This window comes from Ictidomys tridecemlineatus, chromosome 1, assembly GCF_052094955.1.
Source record: "Ictidomys tridecemlineatus isolate mIctTri1 chromosome 1, mIctTri1.hap1, whole genome shotgun sequence".
In the NCBI taxonomy this organism is placed as follows: Eukaryota; Metazoa; Chordata; class Mammalia; order Rodentia; family Sciuridae; genus Ictidomys; species Ictidomys tridecemlineatus.
Genome location: NC_135477.1, coordinates 27,098,598 through 27,116,724, shown reverse-complemented (window position 1 = coordinate 27,116,724; position 18,127 = coordinate 27,098,598). Strand labels below are relative to the sequence as shown.

Here is an 18,127-nt window from a genome sequence, read left to right as displayed (position 1 = left end):
TACTTTACTAAGAGAAACAAGTTTAACAAATTAGAACATTCTTTTGGCTGGATAGTCTGACTAGTACAAAGTTATTTTTCATGTTTTACTTGAGCCAAAGGATAGTTGCTATCAGACACTTAATGAGCATGACTTTTACTTCCTATTCAAAGAGAAAAAAATATCTAAGAATATTCCATCCAGGAAATTCCCAGAATAAAGGGCTATGCCTGCTTTATTTTTCTCCACCCAGTTTCTAAGTTTAGATATTCACAAATAAAACATTTAGAACTATACCCTACAACGTAAAAACCAGGGATGACAATGATGCTCCAGAGATGACTGTAGCTATTTGTAGAAGCAGGCCCACTAGCAGAGTGAAACTTCATATTTCCAGGTGGTCACATTATAGGCCTCCTGGAGAGTGAGGCTTAGGGGCATTGATTGGCATCTCCTATTGAGACAGAAGGGAAATGAGGGAGAATAAGGTAAAATGTTAAGGTCACATACAAAGGGAAGAGGAAAACCCACAAGGGTCAGATTTCCTAAATCTCTTTCTGGAACTAATTGCTGACAAATACACAGTTCACCATAAGTAGGAGAGATCTGAGAAATCTTGAGAAGAGAATGCTAGAATTCTCTGTCAATAGTTTAGTGCAATAGAAAGAATGCTGGGTTAAGAGTCAGAAGGCCTGAGTTTTGATCCTGATTCCAATCACTTATTAGCTGTGCATATTTAAATCATTATTCTTAGTAGTAGCAGTATTAGGGATTGAACCCTGTGGTACTCTACCACTGAGCTACATTCCCCAGCCCTTTTTTATTTTATTTTGAGACAGAGTCTCACTAAATAGGCCAAGCTGGCCTCAAACTTGTGATCTTCCTGTCTCAGGCTCCCAAGTTGCTACCATGCTCATTTTAATTATTTTATCTGTAAGTATAATATCTATAAAACAGAGATTTTGGGGGCTGGGGTTGTGGCTCAGTGGTAGAGCACTTGTTTAGAATGTGCAAGGTCCTGGGTTTGATCCTTAGCACCACATAAAAATAAATAAACAAAATAAAGGTATTATGTCCACTTACAACTAAAAAATAAATATTAAAAAAGAAACAGAAATGGATGACACTGCTCAATGAATTCACCACACTAATGATCAACTGAAACACTGGCTATGATAGGACTTTGTGAAATGATTAAGTACCCTGCAACTACAGGATACTGCTTTCACCTCTTCCACCCCCATCACTACTATCATCAAATATTTATGCTCCCTGGAGAGCTCTACTTGGGGAGAGAACAAATACAAAGAAGCATAAGATACAATTATTGTTCCTGTAGACAAATTTACATGAAGTTGAAGACATGCTTAATTCTTGCTTGTTAATATGAAAATTGCTTAATAATCCTTTTACAAGAAATTCCAGATGCTGATTTTTTTGCTTCTGTTTGCAAATTTTATCTCCTACCTGACTTTCCCAGTTGTTTGGAAGGGGCAAGTGATGGTTGGGTCCTCCATGCTTCTCATTGTAGTAGAAATAGGTATTGAGATCAGGGAAGTTACGGTTCAGGTCCACTTTATTGGCATTATTTCTGCCAACCAGATATTCAGGCATGTTTGGGCCCTAGAGAAAAAAATGAAGAGATGAAAAATGTAAGTTTCAGACTGAATCCTATATTTTAAGAATACTGTACAGCTCTTTTATGATATTAACTGCCTCTATCAAATAATGTAGCACTTTCTTCTTTAACTTCTCCAAAATCCCAATGGTGTGGTTGAAGTTTCCCTGTAAAACATGTACTGCAGATACAGGTCCCAGGAGCAGCTGTAACAACAGGAAAGTGTTTCAGAATCATGGGAGCTCTTGTTTTTTTAAAAAAAGATCTTGAGATATAATTTACATACCATAAAATTTACTTGTTTTTAGTGTACAAGTAAATGAATTTGATATGCTTATAGAGTTGTACTGCCATCATCATAATCTGATTTCAGAACATTTCTATCATTCTAAAGAGAAACATTAAAAAAAATTTTTTTTAGTTGTTGATGGACCTTTATTTATTTATTAATTTATTTATATGTGGTGTTGAGAATCGAACCCAGGGCCTCAATACTAGGCAAGCGCTCTACCACTGAGCCACAACTTCAGCCCGAGAAACTTTTTTATTATAGTCAGTCCTCATTTTCCCACCAGCCCAAGGTCATCACTCTTTCTCTACAGATTCACATTCTCTAGACATGTCACAAAAGTAGGATCATGCATTGAATGTTCTGTGATTATTTTCCCTGACTGCACATAATATTTTTAGAGGCTCATTCATTTGTTGATGAGCCTCATTGTTGTTGCTGTTGTTGTTGTTGCTGAATAACTCTATCAAATGGATATATCACATTTTGTTCATCCATTTACCAGATGAAGGTCTGCATTAGTTTCCTAGAGCTTCTGTAACAAGTTACTACAAAACGGGAGTCTTCTAATAACAGACATTTGTTGTCTCACACTTTTGGAGGCTCAAAGTTTGAAATCCAGGTGCCAGCAGGCTCAGCTTTCTGAAGTTTCTCTCTTTCTCTCTTCTATCTTCTGGAGGTTGGAGGTAATCTTTGATTTGTGAATGCATCCCTCTAATTTTTTTCTTTTCTTTCTTTCTTTCTTTTTTTTTTTTTTTTTTTTTTGTTAACAGAGACTGAACCAAGTGGTGCTTAACCACTAAGCTATATCCTCAGTCCTTGTTATATTTTATTTACAGACAGGGTGTCACAAAGCTGCTTAGGGCTTGCATAAGTTGCTGGCCTTGAACTTCTAATCCTCCTTCTTCAGTCTTCCGCTGGGATTACAGAAATGTACCACCATGGCCCACTCTAATTTCTGCTTCCATCTTTACCTGGATTTCTCTCTAGTGTGTCTGTGTCTCTATTTAGACACTTCTTTTTTATTATAAGGACAGTAATCATTTTGGATTTAGAATTCACCCTAATCCAGTATGACCTCATCTGAACTTAATTATATCTGCAAAGACTATTTCCAAACAAGATCATTTTCACAGGTACTAAGTGAACACAAAATTAAGGACAGCAATGCTACTCAACACAGTACATGGACACTGAGTTGTTTCTGCTTTTTTGGCTGGTGTGGACAATGCTGCTATGAACATTTATGTACAAGTCTATGTATGAGTGTGTATTTTCTTTTCCTTTGGTAGATACCTAGGAGTAGACTTGCTGGTATCTGTTGATGTAAGGTCACTTTTTTTTTTTTTGGTAACAGAGACTGAACTTTTTGAAAAGCTGATGAGCTGTTTACCAAAGTGGTTTTACCATGGAAATCCACTTTCTTGCTTTTTGAAAAATATAAGTTCTTTCTTATTTTCTTTTGAGCATCATCAACTTCCTTTCTCTTCTCATACTTCACACTTTATTTTTATTTGCTCATGTATTCATTCATTTATTCAGTCATCCAGTTAGTCAACTCAAATTTACTTAAGTTTCCATTCAAAGGTCTGACAGACATTAGGGAAAGGAGTGAGACATTATTCTACTAATTCATAGTGTACATAAGGTAGATATATATACACAAATAATTAAATATAAAAAATGGTATAACAGAGATATGTTAAGATGCCTGTTAAAAACTGAAATTCCATTCAATGTTTTGTGTGGCATTGGAGAAAGGGACTAGTGTCCCTGGCCGCCCTGTGGACTGAGAGGATAGAGCCCAAATTTCCCAAAGTGGGGTGAATGCATGATGTTGGACAGCTGAAAAGTAAGTCACAGATGTACTACCTCTTGAATATTCTCTAAGAGATCTTTATTTTTATATTTTCATAATATCCTGCTTATATTTTATTCTTAGATCACCATTCAACACATAACTTTAAAAAAATTCTCTTAAGTTTCCTGTAGAAATTCTGTTCCAATGGAAACATTTATCTGATTTTTCAGTGGTGCAAACTTCTATGATACAATGATTTTCTTTTTGCTTCCAGGGTTTTTTCACTGCTTGCTCATTCTTATCAATGTAGTTCTTAATCATTAGCATTAAGCCTTGATCAGTTGATTTGCTACCCAGACTGGTTATTAGTTAAGATGACAAGAAGAGGGGCTGAGTGTGTGGCTTGGTGATACAGGGCTTACCTGGTATTGATGAGACCTTGGTTTCCATCCCCAGCACTAAAAAAAGAAAAAAAAAAAAAAAAGGAAGGAAGGAAGCAAGGAAGGAAGGAAGGAGGTAAGGAAGGAAGGAAGGAAAAACAGCATGGCAAAGGGCTTCCCCTAACAGTCTGGAAGTCAGAAAACTGAAATAAATGCTAGGTGTCAGCAGTGTTGAATTTCTTCTGAGGGCTCTAGAGGTATCTGTTTTCTGATGTTTCCACCTTCTAGAGGCCATCCACATTCCTGAGTTTATGGTTCCTTCTTCAATTTTCAAACCCAGCAGCATAACTGGCTCAACAATCTGGTTCCATTCCTCTGTCTGCCTCTACTCAATCTTTAACCATATTCCCATGTAGATTTAAACTATTCAGGAAGCTGAGACAGGAGGATTGAAAGTTCAAGGCCAGAACCAGAAACTTAGCAGAACCTGTGTCAATTTTTTTTAAAGGGCTGGGGGTGTGGCTCGGTGGTTGAGTACCTCTGGGTTCAATCCCTGCTTCCACAAAAAACACAAAAACCCCTCAAATAGGCATGTAAGGTGGGAGGGTGAACAATATTTACAATCAGAAGCCAAAAGTTCAGGGAAAGAGGTATATTTTGCAATATCACTTCACTTCTGCATAGTATTTTTCAGTTTACAAAGTGTTGTCATGGACATTGCCTCATTGATCCTCACAATAAACCTTGAGGTCAACTGGACAGGTGTAGAAGCAACTGAAGCTCAGAGAGCCCATAGATATTGCCTAATGTGCTACATTTAGACAGGACTAAAGTCTTTATTATAGTTCTATTTTATTTTCTGTTGCTTTTTTTCTCAGCCATTTTATCTTTTATCATTTATTTTGTTTATTATTTTATTTTTTATTATTTATTTTATTTATGATTTATTTATTTTGGTATGGGGACTAAACTTAAGAGTGCTTCCTCACTGAGCTATATCCCCAGCCTTCTAATTTTTTAAAATTTTGGGCTGGGGATGTGGCTCAAGCGGTAACGTGCTTGCCTGGCATGCGCGGGTTTGATCCTCAGCACCACATAAGAATAAAATAAAGATGTTTTTCCACCGAAAACTAAAAAAAAAAAAGTATTAAAAAAACTCTCTCTCTCTCTCTCTCTCTCTCTCTCTCTCTCTACTTTAAAAAAAATTTTTTTTTGAAACAGGGTTTAGCTAAGTTGTGGAGGGTAACCTTGAATTTGTGATCCTCCTGCCTCAGCCTCCCAAGAAACTGGGATTACAGGCGAGTGCCATCACTCCTAGGGTTATCCTTTATTTTTTTACTGGGATACATTGTCTGTTGGCATTTAGTTTTGAGGGAATGGGCAAGAAGGTAGACCTCCCACAGGCAGACAGGATAGAGCCTCAGAGAAGGGAAAAGGGGGAATGAGACCATGCCATCCTAGAGGGAGACATCGGGCCTGGAGAACATCCTGGCATTGTCCCTGACAGATTCAACTGCAACAGCTCTTCCTTAGTTAGCATATCCTGTCCCTGCTGCTGACAGCTTCAACCACATGGCTCTTCCTTGGCTACCCCTACTCCTAGCCGCCGCCCACTACCAGATCTAACCTTGCTTGAAGAACTTCCCCTCCCCAATAGACATGTCAAATCACAAGGTTGGACCCGACCTCTTAATTATGTAAATAAGGGATTAAACTTAGGCATTTCTGATTGGCTTACTAAACTGGGAGCTTGAAGAGCTTGATTGGTCCATTCCTCACCCCCCAAATTATCTGCTCTGGGTCATCAGATATGCCTTTAAAAACCCTTAGACAGCAGATAACCCCCTGGCATCCCTCTCCGGACCCTTCCCTATTTGGAAGCTCTGCTTTCTTTCTCTTATGCTAATAAATCCTGTTACTTTGCTCTCACCCTTGCATCCATGGATTTCATTCTTTGAATTTAGAAACAAAGAACCCATCTATCCATGCTCAGTGTTATTCTTTCTCTCCTAATATGGCTTTAGTCTCTCCCTGGTATTTCCTTTGGGCTTCTACCTGTGTGGCCGCAGCCTCATAGCCATCCGGGTTCATGGAGGGCAGGATGTGAATGCGCGTTTCCTGGATGAGCCGCATGATGCGCTGGTTCTGGTTCTGGAATTCTTCACACAAGAACTCGGACAGCTGCAGCAGTAGCTCCCGGCCCAGCACCTCATCACCATGCATGTTCCCCACGTACTTGACTTCCGGTTCCACTGCAAGCAGAACACGCACATGCAGGAGAAGATGGGGAAGTTTAGAAGTGCTACTAAGTCATGATCTTGCAAAAGCATCTTTTCCTTCCTTTTCATTAATACATAAAAGATAACCTTAGGCTTTCATTGGGTCTTTGCCAATAATTCCGGAGCCCCTTCCTAACCAATTGCAATTGCAAAATGTCTAAAACTTCATACCAGGGATAATAATGCTTACTACCTTTTGAACCCCCACGATGAACTGGGCATTTATGTTCATTATTACTCCTCTTCACAGAAAAACCTGTGAAGTAGGCATGGTTAGCTCAAAGCCAAGAAACTAGGGATGAAAGAGGTTAAGAAACTTGTCTGAGGCCACCTAGCTAGTGCAGACAATAAAAGTCAAAGCCCAGCTTGCATTTGTAGTACCATTCACAGTAGCATGCTGCTTCTCAAGCAGAGACTAATCCTTCAGGATGAGGCTTGTGTTTTCCCAAAATATGTCTCATGAAGTATTCTAGGTTATGGCATAACATTTAACAGTCATCCCAATTGAATTGAAGACATAATTTTTAGGGCACTTAGGAAGCTAAAATCTTTCCTTTGTATCTGAGAGACATGTCTTGAGACAGAGTAGGAAGGAATCTATTTATGTTTCAGTCCTTAGTGTTTGGCCATGCTAACAACTGCTGAGCTTGGCTAAGAATTAAGATTCTGGAGATAGCCTGTAGAATCATTTAAAGATCAGTCTGTGGAAAGAAATTGACCAAATCATGGTATGTGCACATATGAATATATCACAATGAATTCCACTTTCATGTATAACTAATGCACCAATTAGAGCATTAGTTATACATTAAAAAGCAAATACAAATTTAAAAAAATAAATTAATTTTAAAAAAGACCAATAGAGTAGAGGTAAGGGGTCAGGGGAGGGAGGAAATAATACTGAGAATTGAAAAGAAGCAAGTTATGTTATATGTATTTATGAATATGTCAAAATGAACCCCACAATTATATAAAACTATAATGTACTAATAAAAACACTTTTAAAATATTCTTGCCAGGCATGGTAGTGTAGGCCTATAATCCTAGCAACTTGGAAGTCTGAGACTGGAAGATCACAAGTTCAAAGCCAGCCTCAGCAATTTATCAAGACCCTGAACAATTTAGTAAAAAAACTCTGTCTCAATAAAAGGTCTGGGGATGTGGCTCAGTGGTTAAGGGCCCCTGGGTTCAATCCCTGGAAGAGGAAGAGGAAGAGGAGGAAGAGGAAGTCTTATACATGCTAGGCAAGCACTCTATCACTGAGATACAACCCCAACTTAAAAATGTTTTTTAAAAAGATTATGCTTGCTTCTTCTTATTTTCCTCCTCCTCCTCCTCCTTCTTCTTCTTGCTGCTGCTGCTGCTTCCTCTTCTTCTTCTTTTTGAGCAGGGTCTGGCTAAGTTGCTGAGGCTGGCCTCAAACTTGCAATACTCCTGCCTCAGCTTCCTCAGTCTCTAGGGATTACAGGCCTGTGCCATTGTGCTGGCTCTTGTGCCCTTTAAAAAGGAAAGAGAAAAGCTTCTTGTCAAGTGTCTTCTTTTCTATCCAACACTTTTCTGCCTCCATTTCTTTTTTGATTCTGCACCTCTTCATCTCCTTATTTCCAAATTCTCCTTATCATACTCATAGGCCGAGTTCAAATATTTCTTACTCTGTAAGGCCATCTTGGGCTCTCCTTGCTGGGAGTGAGCTGTCTGCTGACTTCTCTTTTACCATACTTTCATTTTTGCACATATTATAATTCATTTACTGGACCTGGCCTTAGTAATGTATATAATTTTTAATTTTCTTTAGAACATGATCCATTATTAGTTATCTTAGTATTCCTAGAGCAGTCTTTTCCAAAGGAACATTTGTAACCTACAGGATTTCTGTGAATTTTCCATAATGTGTATTCTTAATCTTGTGGTATTTCTTAAATTTTAGATTATGTATTTCTTATCTGTCTTGGTGTTCTTTCAGGAAAGGTTGGTAATAGTAGAGGTCAGTTTCCTTCATAGCCTTATTCAATAAAATAAAACTTGGAAAATCTATTTTAGTCTCCTCTAATCTTAGTCATAAAAAAATGTTTTAACTTTTCTATGAAATCCAAGTTAGGGAACCACTGTCCTGTGGAACTTGGCATGGTGGAATGCACTTAGTATGTATTCAAGATTAGATTCTTTTTTCTCTGTTTTCCCTCCCTTTCTTTTCTTTCTTTTGGTCTTTCTTTTCTTCATGGTATTAGGGTACCAGGTACTTCCTACCACAGAGCTACAACCCCAGTCCTTTTTATTTTTTATTTTGAGACAGGGTCTCTCTAAATATCCATGCTGGCCTTGAACTTGTGATACTCCTGTTTAGCCTTTGGAGTCTATAGGGATATACTTCCATACTGGGCTAGGGCTGAGAACATAATCATTTTTTTTTCTTTCCTTCTTTTTTTTTTTCCCCCATCATGTGGTGCTGGGAATCAAACCCAGGGCTTTGTGCATGCCAGGCAAGCACTTCACCACTGAACCCATACTCCCAGCTGTGGGGGGGCCACCCCTGAGCTATTTGAAAAGCTTCTACTCAGCCTTGCAATTCTGGCATTGCAAGTCATTTTGTGGCTTCTCCCACTTAATGGATTACTCAAAGCACGAGGTGACCTCAGTCTTTAGTCGGCTAGAGAGGTTGCTCTGTAGCTCCTGACTGGGGCGTTACCCATTGAGCTTGGACAACCCTCCTCCTACCTTATTTGGCAAAAGAACATTCCATGAAAATCCTTTGAAGCCCCCTTGTATAAATAAAGCAAACGTGGGCTCTTCTCTCTCTCCTTCCAGTGTGGAAGCAGGACCCCTAAGGTCGTAGAGCCATCCCATTTTCACTTTTCAAAAATGACTTCTGTGTTGTGTGATTTTTCGCCATATTTCTCAGCCAGTACATGTCACACAAGGGAAACTGAAAATTCATAGCCCGCGCAGGTCATGGCAAGACCCAGCCCTCATAATATACAACCATTTCTCATAATACCATTTTGGTTCAAGCCCCCACCCCCCCATGCCTGGATTTTTGTAATGAATTTCCCACTTGGTCTCCTGGCATCTGCCCAGCCCTTTTTAAGCCTCTTCTCCTGAATCAGGTGTTTGCAAAAAATTTCTTTAAAGGGACAGAAAGTAATCCTTTAGGCTTTGTGGGCTAATATTGTCTCTGTCACAGCTATTCAACTCTTCCAGCAGAAGTAACCAAAGTAATACAAAAGCAAATGGGTGTGGCCATTCCAGTAAAACTTCATTCACCAAAGCTGGTGCTGGTTCTGGAGCGGCAATTTGCTGCCTTCTATTCTGAGTGATTTTTTTAAAAATGTAAGTCAGATCTTGCAACTCTTCTGCTTAAAATTCTCTGATGGCTTCTCATTTAACTTAAAGTAAAAGGCAAAATATTCATAAAGGTCTCTAAGGCCCTATGTGACCCTCTGCTGCCCAGTACTCCCCACTGTCTGTCTCTGACTTTGCCTCTTGTTCTACCCTTGTTCACCCTGCTGGACCATACGGCCACCCCCTCACTTTTTCCTCACGTGTGCCAAGCATGCCCTAGCTTTTGCCTCTGCTCTTGCCTCTGCCTGTTATCTTGCCACCTTCCCAACCCCTGCCCAATATCAAAATGAAATGTTCCCTCATGTCCTTTGGGTCTCTTTTCAAAACCACCTCAGTGGGGAATCCTTTCCTGATCACCAATTCCTTGCTCCTCCCAATATTACCTCATGCAACTCTCTCTCTCTTTCTTGAGTTGTTTTTGCTCTAGCATTAGTTTCCATCTGATATAATATGTATTGTATTACTCAGTAGACTCCACTAGGCTTCAGGCCTATGTGGGCAAGGTCTTTGTATTATTCTGTGTTGTAATTCTAGAATACATAAAAGTTCTTACATATAGTAGGTTATTGGTAAATATTTATAAAATAAGTAAATAAAAGGAACAGATGGATGAATTAGCTAAAGTTACAGGCTTCAGAGAAAAGTGGAATCAGGAGAGGCAGTGTTGTATAAGCAAACTCCAAGGAAGGCCTTGAATGCTAGAAAGTATAGGGGCACCAAGAAGGGGACCTGTATTGGGGGACTAACCCCATCATACCTGCTAATAGTCTTAAGCTTCCACAGTGAACACGAGATCTGAGTAAAAGCATGTTCTAGCTATGCAAGTGCAACTTCAAAGCAAGTCCCTTCAGACCATATAACCATATGACGATCCTTGAGCTTCTCCTATGTAATATTCTGATATTCTCATAGTCCAAATTCATGGGGTTTTTGAAGCAGAAGAGTAAGATTATAACAGTTTCTAGGAAAACAATTATTTTGTGTGCCAAATAACACAAGGTTCAGAGAAAGTTCAGGAAGACTCAGAGATGGTTCAGAAGATTCAGTGGGAGCAGTTAGGAGTTATGAGACCCATTAGGAGTTTATGCAATAATTTAGGCAAGTTGTGATGGAGACTGGGCTAGGGCTGAGGATGTGGGAGTGGAGAGGAAAGTAAAGTAAAGCAATGAGAAATTAGGAATAACTTAAATGTCCATCAACTCTTGAGCAGCTAAAGACAACCATGCAAATAAGATATTTCACAGCCCCAAATAGTGGCATAGATCTATATTTATAGACACAAATGCTATTCATAACAGACTGTGAAATGAGGAAAGTATGAAAGTATGAGCTATGATTCTATTTTTATGAAAAACTATGTGTGTATGAAAGGTAGATTTATATATGCAGAGAAAAATGTCTGGGAAAGATATGCATCCATTTATTACCAGTGGTTTTCAGTGAATGTTGGAATTATGGATGAACTTTATTATTATTACATCTAATTTCTAATTTTTAATCTAAACATGGATTGCTTTGATAATAGAAGCAAACTGGCAAAAAAGAATCCAATAAATAAATCTAATACCCCAACCCTTGAACTCTAGGATACTGTGTTCTATCCTGCTTCTACTCCAGGAAGAGTCTCCTAAACCCTTCTAAGTTCCCTGACAAAACTACAAGAGCTAATTATTTCTGCTATGCTCCTGAGCCGTTGGGTTGTGAAAGATATTATACTATAATAGCAAGAAAAAAGAAGGGGAATGGAAGGGAAGGTAGGGGGATGGGAAGGGAGCCGGGAAGAAGATTCACCTTTTGCCATTAAGGTCTTAAGCAAACAGAACCTAAGGAGGAAGGAGTGGCTGGAGCCTGAATTGGGGTTGTGGCTCCCAGAGGCAGGGGAAATTTAAGAGCCAAGTAGGCAAAGACTTGTCACAGTTTGAGAAAGAGGTAATAATCCATAGGAGAAGGTTCCACCGACCATCCTAGAAACAATACCAATGACTGGATTTGTAAGGGAAGAGTCCAGTCCCACATGCTCCCAGAACTGCTCAAGACTTACAGGGCTCATGGATTCCAGGGTAGTCACTGAATTCCAGGACATAGAGGTGTCTTCCCTTTACACTGCGACCGATGCTGTAGATCTGTGTGATGTAGGGGCACTGGTTGTGTACCTTGTACAGTGTCCGCACAAGGTCATCATAACGGTGGTGACGAAAAGTGACTGGGGCAACCAACTTGAAGAGAAGGAGGAGGTGCAGGAAGGCTGAAAACAGGTCTGACATCTTGCTGGGCTTCTTCAAAGAGAGACACTGAAATGTGCTCCCACCTCTCCAAATAGCCTCCTCAACAGTCAAAATCCAAAGAGCCGAAAACCAGCACTACCTAGCTCCCACCACAAAACACTAGTGTGACAGCACTTGAAAGGAGGCTTAGGACTTTCCCACTCAATGTGGGAAATTATTTACGTAGCTCTGGAATAGCCCCTCAGCTCTCCATGCTCATTTCTCTTCCTTTCCCAATCCTGGAAAACCTCTTGAAAAGTTCTTGCACATCCCTAGATTGGTAGTCTCACGGATTCTGGTTTACTGATTAACTGGACTGTAAACATGCTTTGATAAATATCTGCTTATAACCCTTTGATTCCCAGAGGATTTTAAGAAACTTGACCTGTGCCTGTTCCCTTTATTATAACCTATGAAAAGAGCTCTCTGTCCCCTTTGTTCCATCCCACATACAATTGCCAGACTATCTTTCTGAAGCATAGCTCTATCTTGTCCTTTAAAAAAAAAACATTTAAAATTTGTTCACATTAGTTGTCTTGTCCTTTTTTCCCTTAAAAGTCTTTCAACAGACACCATTAAGAAGATGAAAATAGGACCGAGATTGTGGTTCAGTGGCAGAATGCTTGCCTTGTATGTATGAGGCACTGGTTTCCATCCTCAGCACCACATAAAATTAAATAAATAATAAAGGTATTGTGTCCATCTACAACTAAAAAAATATTAAAAAAAGAAGATGAAAGATAAGTCACAAGTTGGGAACAAACAATTGTAAATCACATCTGATAATATATCCATAATACATAAAGAATACTTGTAACACAAATATAGTACTATAAAAAACTCAAATAAAAGCTGGGCAAAAGATTTGAACAGATATTTAACCAAAGTAGATATGCAATTGTCTAGTAAGCACATTTAAATATTTTCAGCACATTTAAATCAAATCAAATTAAAAACATCTGAAATATCATTTCACCTTTACTAGAATGGCTGTAATCAAAAAGACAGCAATAACAGCAATTGGTGAGAACAGGGAGACAGTAGAACCCTCAAATATTGCTGATGGGAATGTAAAATAGTGCAGGTATTTTGGGAAGTTTGGCAGTTTCTTAAAAGATTTAATATATATTTACTATATAACCCAGCAATTTTAGTTATCTATCCAAGGAAAAATGCCAACATACATCAACAGAAGACTTGAACACAAACGTTCATATTATTATTCATAATAGTCTAAAAGTGGGAACAACCTAAATATCAATTTATTGCTGATGGATAAACAAAATACAATGTATCCATACAATGGAATATTATTTAGCAATAATAAGGAATGGAGGGGCTGGGGTTGTAGCTCGGTGGTAGAGTGTTTGCCTAGCATGAGTGAGGCACAGGATTCAATCCTCAGCACCACATAAAAATAAATAAATGAATAAAATAAAAGGTATTGCATCTAGCTACAATTTATATATATGATACATAAAATTTTAAAAATGAAAATAAAAATAATGAAAGTAATAATAAAAATATAATGAAAGTAAAACAATGTTTGCCTGAGGTAGGGGATGGGAATAGGGATTAATTGTAAATGAGCAGGAAGGATCTTATTGGAGTGATGGATGATGGTAATGGTTGTACAACTTGCTAAATTTACTAAAAATCATTTAATCATATAATTTAAATTAAACAGGCAAATTTTGTGGTAAGTAAATTATACCTCGGTTTCAATTGATTTTCATGCATTGTAGCACAAAATCCAAATGCATTGGCCTGGCCTTCACGTCGGTCTTACCAGGTCCATTTGTGCCTCGTCATCCACACAGACCTGTTGCTCTTCCTGTTGTCTTCTCATCACACTCTCCTGCATGTTATTTCCCTAGAGACTTTAACCCAGCTCCAATTCTTGAGTTCCCCTGACCCCTGCAGTTACTGCTATAATCAGTCTAAAAGCCTATGGCTTTACCTGTTGTGTAATCACTGTGTTAATTGTTGGGTATTTGAACAGAGTTCAGCCCCACTGATGAACTGTATCTTCCCTGCAGACTGATCTTTGGCTTCTAGCAAGGAACCTGGAACAGGTCTCAACATCTGTTCAACAAATGAATGAATAAATAAATAAATGAACCCATTATTGACTTTTCCCCTTGTGTCTTGCTGGGGCCTTTATCCCACCTTTCTAAGGAAATCCTATGCATTTATAACCTGTCAGTAAAGGTACCTATTCCCTCTTGGTGTTTTGGGTGAACACTGTATCACTTGGCCAGTGTGGCTCACAAATGGTCCAAAGGGTCCAGATAAGTAAAAAATTAACAGTACCACAAATCCCATAATTTTCTGTTAAGACCTTGTTATCCTATGTGGTGAAGGTCGAGATCAAGACAGAAGACTGAAAGAACACCACTACTCCTGTCTCTACTTAAGTCCTTGATCTAGGATGATATCTATTGTCACTGCTGAGGGCTTGGCTAGGTGGTCCTCAGATAACCCAAAATTGTTCCTCTGAAAGCAAAATTCCCCCCTTCTCTGGCAAATGTGCCTAGATCTTTACAGAGACCTTGCCCATGCTAAATCAATGACTCCCATTCCCAAAAAGAAGGAAGTACCTTCCCTGCCTGTTTGAGCTGCCAGTTGTTGTAAATAGGGAATATCAAGGCCAAGAATGGGATGCCTTCCCTGGATTCCACATAGAATCCCAGAGTGAGTACCCTGAAGCCTCTCAAACCAAGTAGAGGTAAAAGGCACATGGGCTTGAGTATCAAAGGAATATGATTTTGAGATGAGGAGATTATCATGGATTTTTCTCTGTGTAATTATAAGTGTTCTTGTAAATGAAAAAGGGAGGCAAGGAGAGTCAGTGTCAGAGAGATCAGAAGTGAGAAAAACGCAACTAGCCATTTGCTGGTTTTGAAGATGGAGGAAAGGTGGTCATGGAATGTGAATAGCATCTAAAAACTATGAAAAGCAAGGCTTCCCTAGAGCTTCCAGAAAGGATCAACCCTTGATTTTAATTCAGTGAGACATATTTCAGGTTTCTGATGTCTAGAACTGTAAGATAATAAATATGTGTTGTTTTAATAAATCTGTGTTTACATTTGTGGTTATTTTTTTTTTTACCATAACAACAGGAAATTAATACATCCCCCAAATCTTTAGCCTGGAAGAAAACTTGGGTACTTGGGGGAGGCTGAACAGAAAGCTTAATGTCAATTAAGCTTCACAAGATTTTGACTTGGGAAAAGACTCGAGTCTTGGGAAGCCAGTCCTGCAGATGGCTGAGTAGGCCAAGAACAAATGGCATCTTCAGGGTTTTCTGTTTCTTCTTTTCAACAAAATTTTAGGCATTTCTTTCTTTCTGGGTTCACAATGTCCTCAAAACTGTCTCTGTTTGGACCATTGAGCCTGCAGTCTGCCTTAGACAAATATTAATAATACTTCACAATTCTATACTGCCTTATGGGGCACCAACTACTTCCTTATGTATTCCTCAAACAGCTGAGGAAGGAGGGTAATTTCCAATTTAGATGAGGAAGCTTTCAGTCATGTAACTAGTAAATAACAGAGGAAGGCCTGGATTCCATGCTGGCACAGTTAGCTTAATATCTTATTGAACCCTTTCCAGTGAATACAGGTAAGGAGTAAGGACAGGAACCCACCAGAAAGTGGAAAGATTTGGGAAGAGGGAGAGAGGGGGTGGGGAGAAAACGCCAGCCTAGTATAGGCAAGTAAGCCAACCTCCCTAGCCCAGGCTCCAGGTAGCTTAGTTTTAACATTTCTTGGTATTCTCCAGCAGTTATGTGCCAAGTAGTCTCAATATAATTTAACCCTGCTTAATTAATGTTAGTTGACTAAACCTGTAAATTAATCAGGAGTCCAGGACTACTTAAATCACTAATCACTCTTTGAGGGATTTTGGGGTGTCAAGTGTTAGGAGAGAGCAGGGCAAAGAGAGCCTGACTGAGCCTGGAGAATAAGGAAAGTTGGTTCTTAAGGCATACCAAGCCCTTTCCAGCTCTCTTTGCCTGGAAGGTTCTTCCCCCACCTCATCTCATACTTCTGATCTTAGTATATGGTCAGCTCTATAGGGAGAACTTCCACTATTATCTACAAGGACCTCCCCTGGTTACTGTCTTATCATCCTGGTTATTTCAGTCAGTGTTTGACTTCTTGGTCTGTAATTACCTTTTTTGCTTGCCTATTTACTTGTCAGTTGACTATCTTTCCTAGTAGAAGATAAGCTTAATGAAGGCCAGGACTAATTTATTCCACTATTTACAATTTCATCCTAGAACAATGAACAATAAATTTTAAAACAAATGAAGTGATGTTCATACTGAGCTCTGACATCTGAATAAGTACATGCTAATCAGATAAAAGAGGTGAGAAGTTTGGGGTGGAAGGAAGTGGATTTTGAGAGAAAAGAGTTTATTGGTTCCTCTTTATCACCCTGTTAGAGTCAGCCAGGCATCTGTCCTAACATCTTTCTCTTTTCCTTTATCTACTAGACAGTCTCATCTACAAATCCCACTTAATTTGGTAACTTTCCAATTGATTTCTTTTAATTTCTCTGAACTCTAGAACTGCATTTCCACTGCCTACCCCATGTTTTCACTAGGATTTCTAATGGGCACCCATGCCTAATGCCACCTACCCTTCTCTAGTCCCGGGAATCAGAACAGAGCCTTGAAGACACAAAGTGTGCCAATCTTTCTTTCTTTTTAAGAGGGGGAAATATAGAACTTTATTTTTTTAACATAGTAGTTAAATTCCACAACAGAAGAGGGACACCATAGGATTGTTTTTCATTCAATAAATATAAATTAATAAAATACTATGTTTTGCAAAGATACTGCTGTTCCTCCCCCACCTCCCATGGACACCCACAGGTGACTGTGTCCCCATGATCTTGAAGCAGGCCAGCAGTCTCTACACAGGCCACTGCTTCCTACTCTGGAAAGGCTGCATCTCCTTCATGCCTGTAAACACTGTGTAGCACAACACCTCCTTACCCTTCCAAATACAAGTCCTCCTACAGAATTGTTAACACCATGAAATGTGAGGTTTCCCTAAGAGACAAATGTCTGATGGACACATTTGGGAAGGGAAGGAAAGAGGCTAACATGAAGGAAAGAGGCTAATGTGAAATGAAATCTATCACAGGTCTCACAGGCTATCTCTTTAAAAACAAACTCCTGTTGAAATGCAAACTGTTTGGAACAGATCAGGCATCTGCTTCCCCAGGCAACAGATCTGTTATTGCTTGTGATGTCTCCTTGGGGTATTGTGCTGCTCAGCTCTGTAGTCAGAGACATCTAGGTGGCATCAAAGTCACAGACTGCAAAAAAGTGCTCCCTCCACCTGAGGAAAGGCATACCTCTGAACTTTGGGCCAACTAATGGTAGAGTCCCTTCTGACCTCAAGGGCAAAGAATGGTCCTGGTGTAACTGCTCGCACAGTGTAGAGCTCTGGAGCAACCCAGCTTTTAGCCTGGAAAAGGAAAACTGCAGAACTCAGGAGAAAAATGTCACTAACACTTCAAAGACCTCCCTGTGTCTGCTCTAGGAGTGCACAAGCAATGGTGACAGAACGCTAATCCCCTAAAAATGCAACCAGAGAAGCCACTGGTCTTCGAGGCCAGCAAGAATCTGTTCTCTGTCCCCTTTCTCACTGACCATTTACAAAGCATCCCTGAAAGTATTTCTAAGTGTGGTTGTAATGCACAACAAATGAAGAGACTGTATGAACAACCTCTGCTTGTAAAACACAAGATGGGACGTCGTGAACGCCTCACAGAGCACATGGAACCGGGAGTGGGTTATAAAGTGTGCCAGTCCAACCCGGCCACAGGCCCCATGCCTTTGTTGGAGGCAGCTGGTCTGCACAGGCCCTCATCCTGTGGGCAGTCACGGGAGGGAGCACGGACTGAGCAATGGCTGGGAATTAGAGACAGCCAGGTGCCCTTCCTGAACATTCCACGAGGAGGAACACTTGGACATCGCAAAGCTGTCCTTAAGCTATGCAGGCCATGATTCCAGAAAAGAAGCCTGTTTGAGGTGGAAAGGTAAGAAACAAGAAGTGCCGTGGTTGCTGTTTTGGTAGCAGCACCAGCAGCATTGTCACTGAGCGTCCCGAGAGCAGCCTTGGAACTACAAGATGCGGTCCTGCCTTCTGCGCGTGCGCAGCC

The 18,127-nt window shown here is 39.7% G+C and overlaps 1 protein-coding gene across 1 annotated transcript in view; it reads right to left on the bottom strand.

Annotated features, from left to right (window-relative positions):
• Cpn1 (carboxypeptidase N subunit 1) overlaps positions 1-12,244 on the bottom strand; it is a 28,088-nt gene extending 15,844 nt beyond the window's left edge. The window contains exons 1-3 of the mRNA XM_005335228.5: positions 11,727-12,244; positions 6,123-6,319; positions 1,447-1,602 (exon numbers count right to left, since the gene is read on the bottom strand). Coding sequence (XP_005335285.2) covers positions 1,447-1,602; positions 6,123-6,319; positions 11,727-11,949 — 576 coding nt within the window. The 5' untranslated portion in view covers positions 11,950-12,244. The remainder of the gene's footprint in view (positions 1-1,446; positions 1,603-6,122; positions 6,320-11,726) is intronic.
• Positions 12,245-18,127: the final 5,883 nt, after the last annotated feature.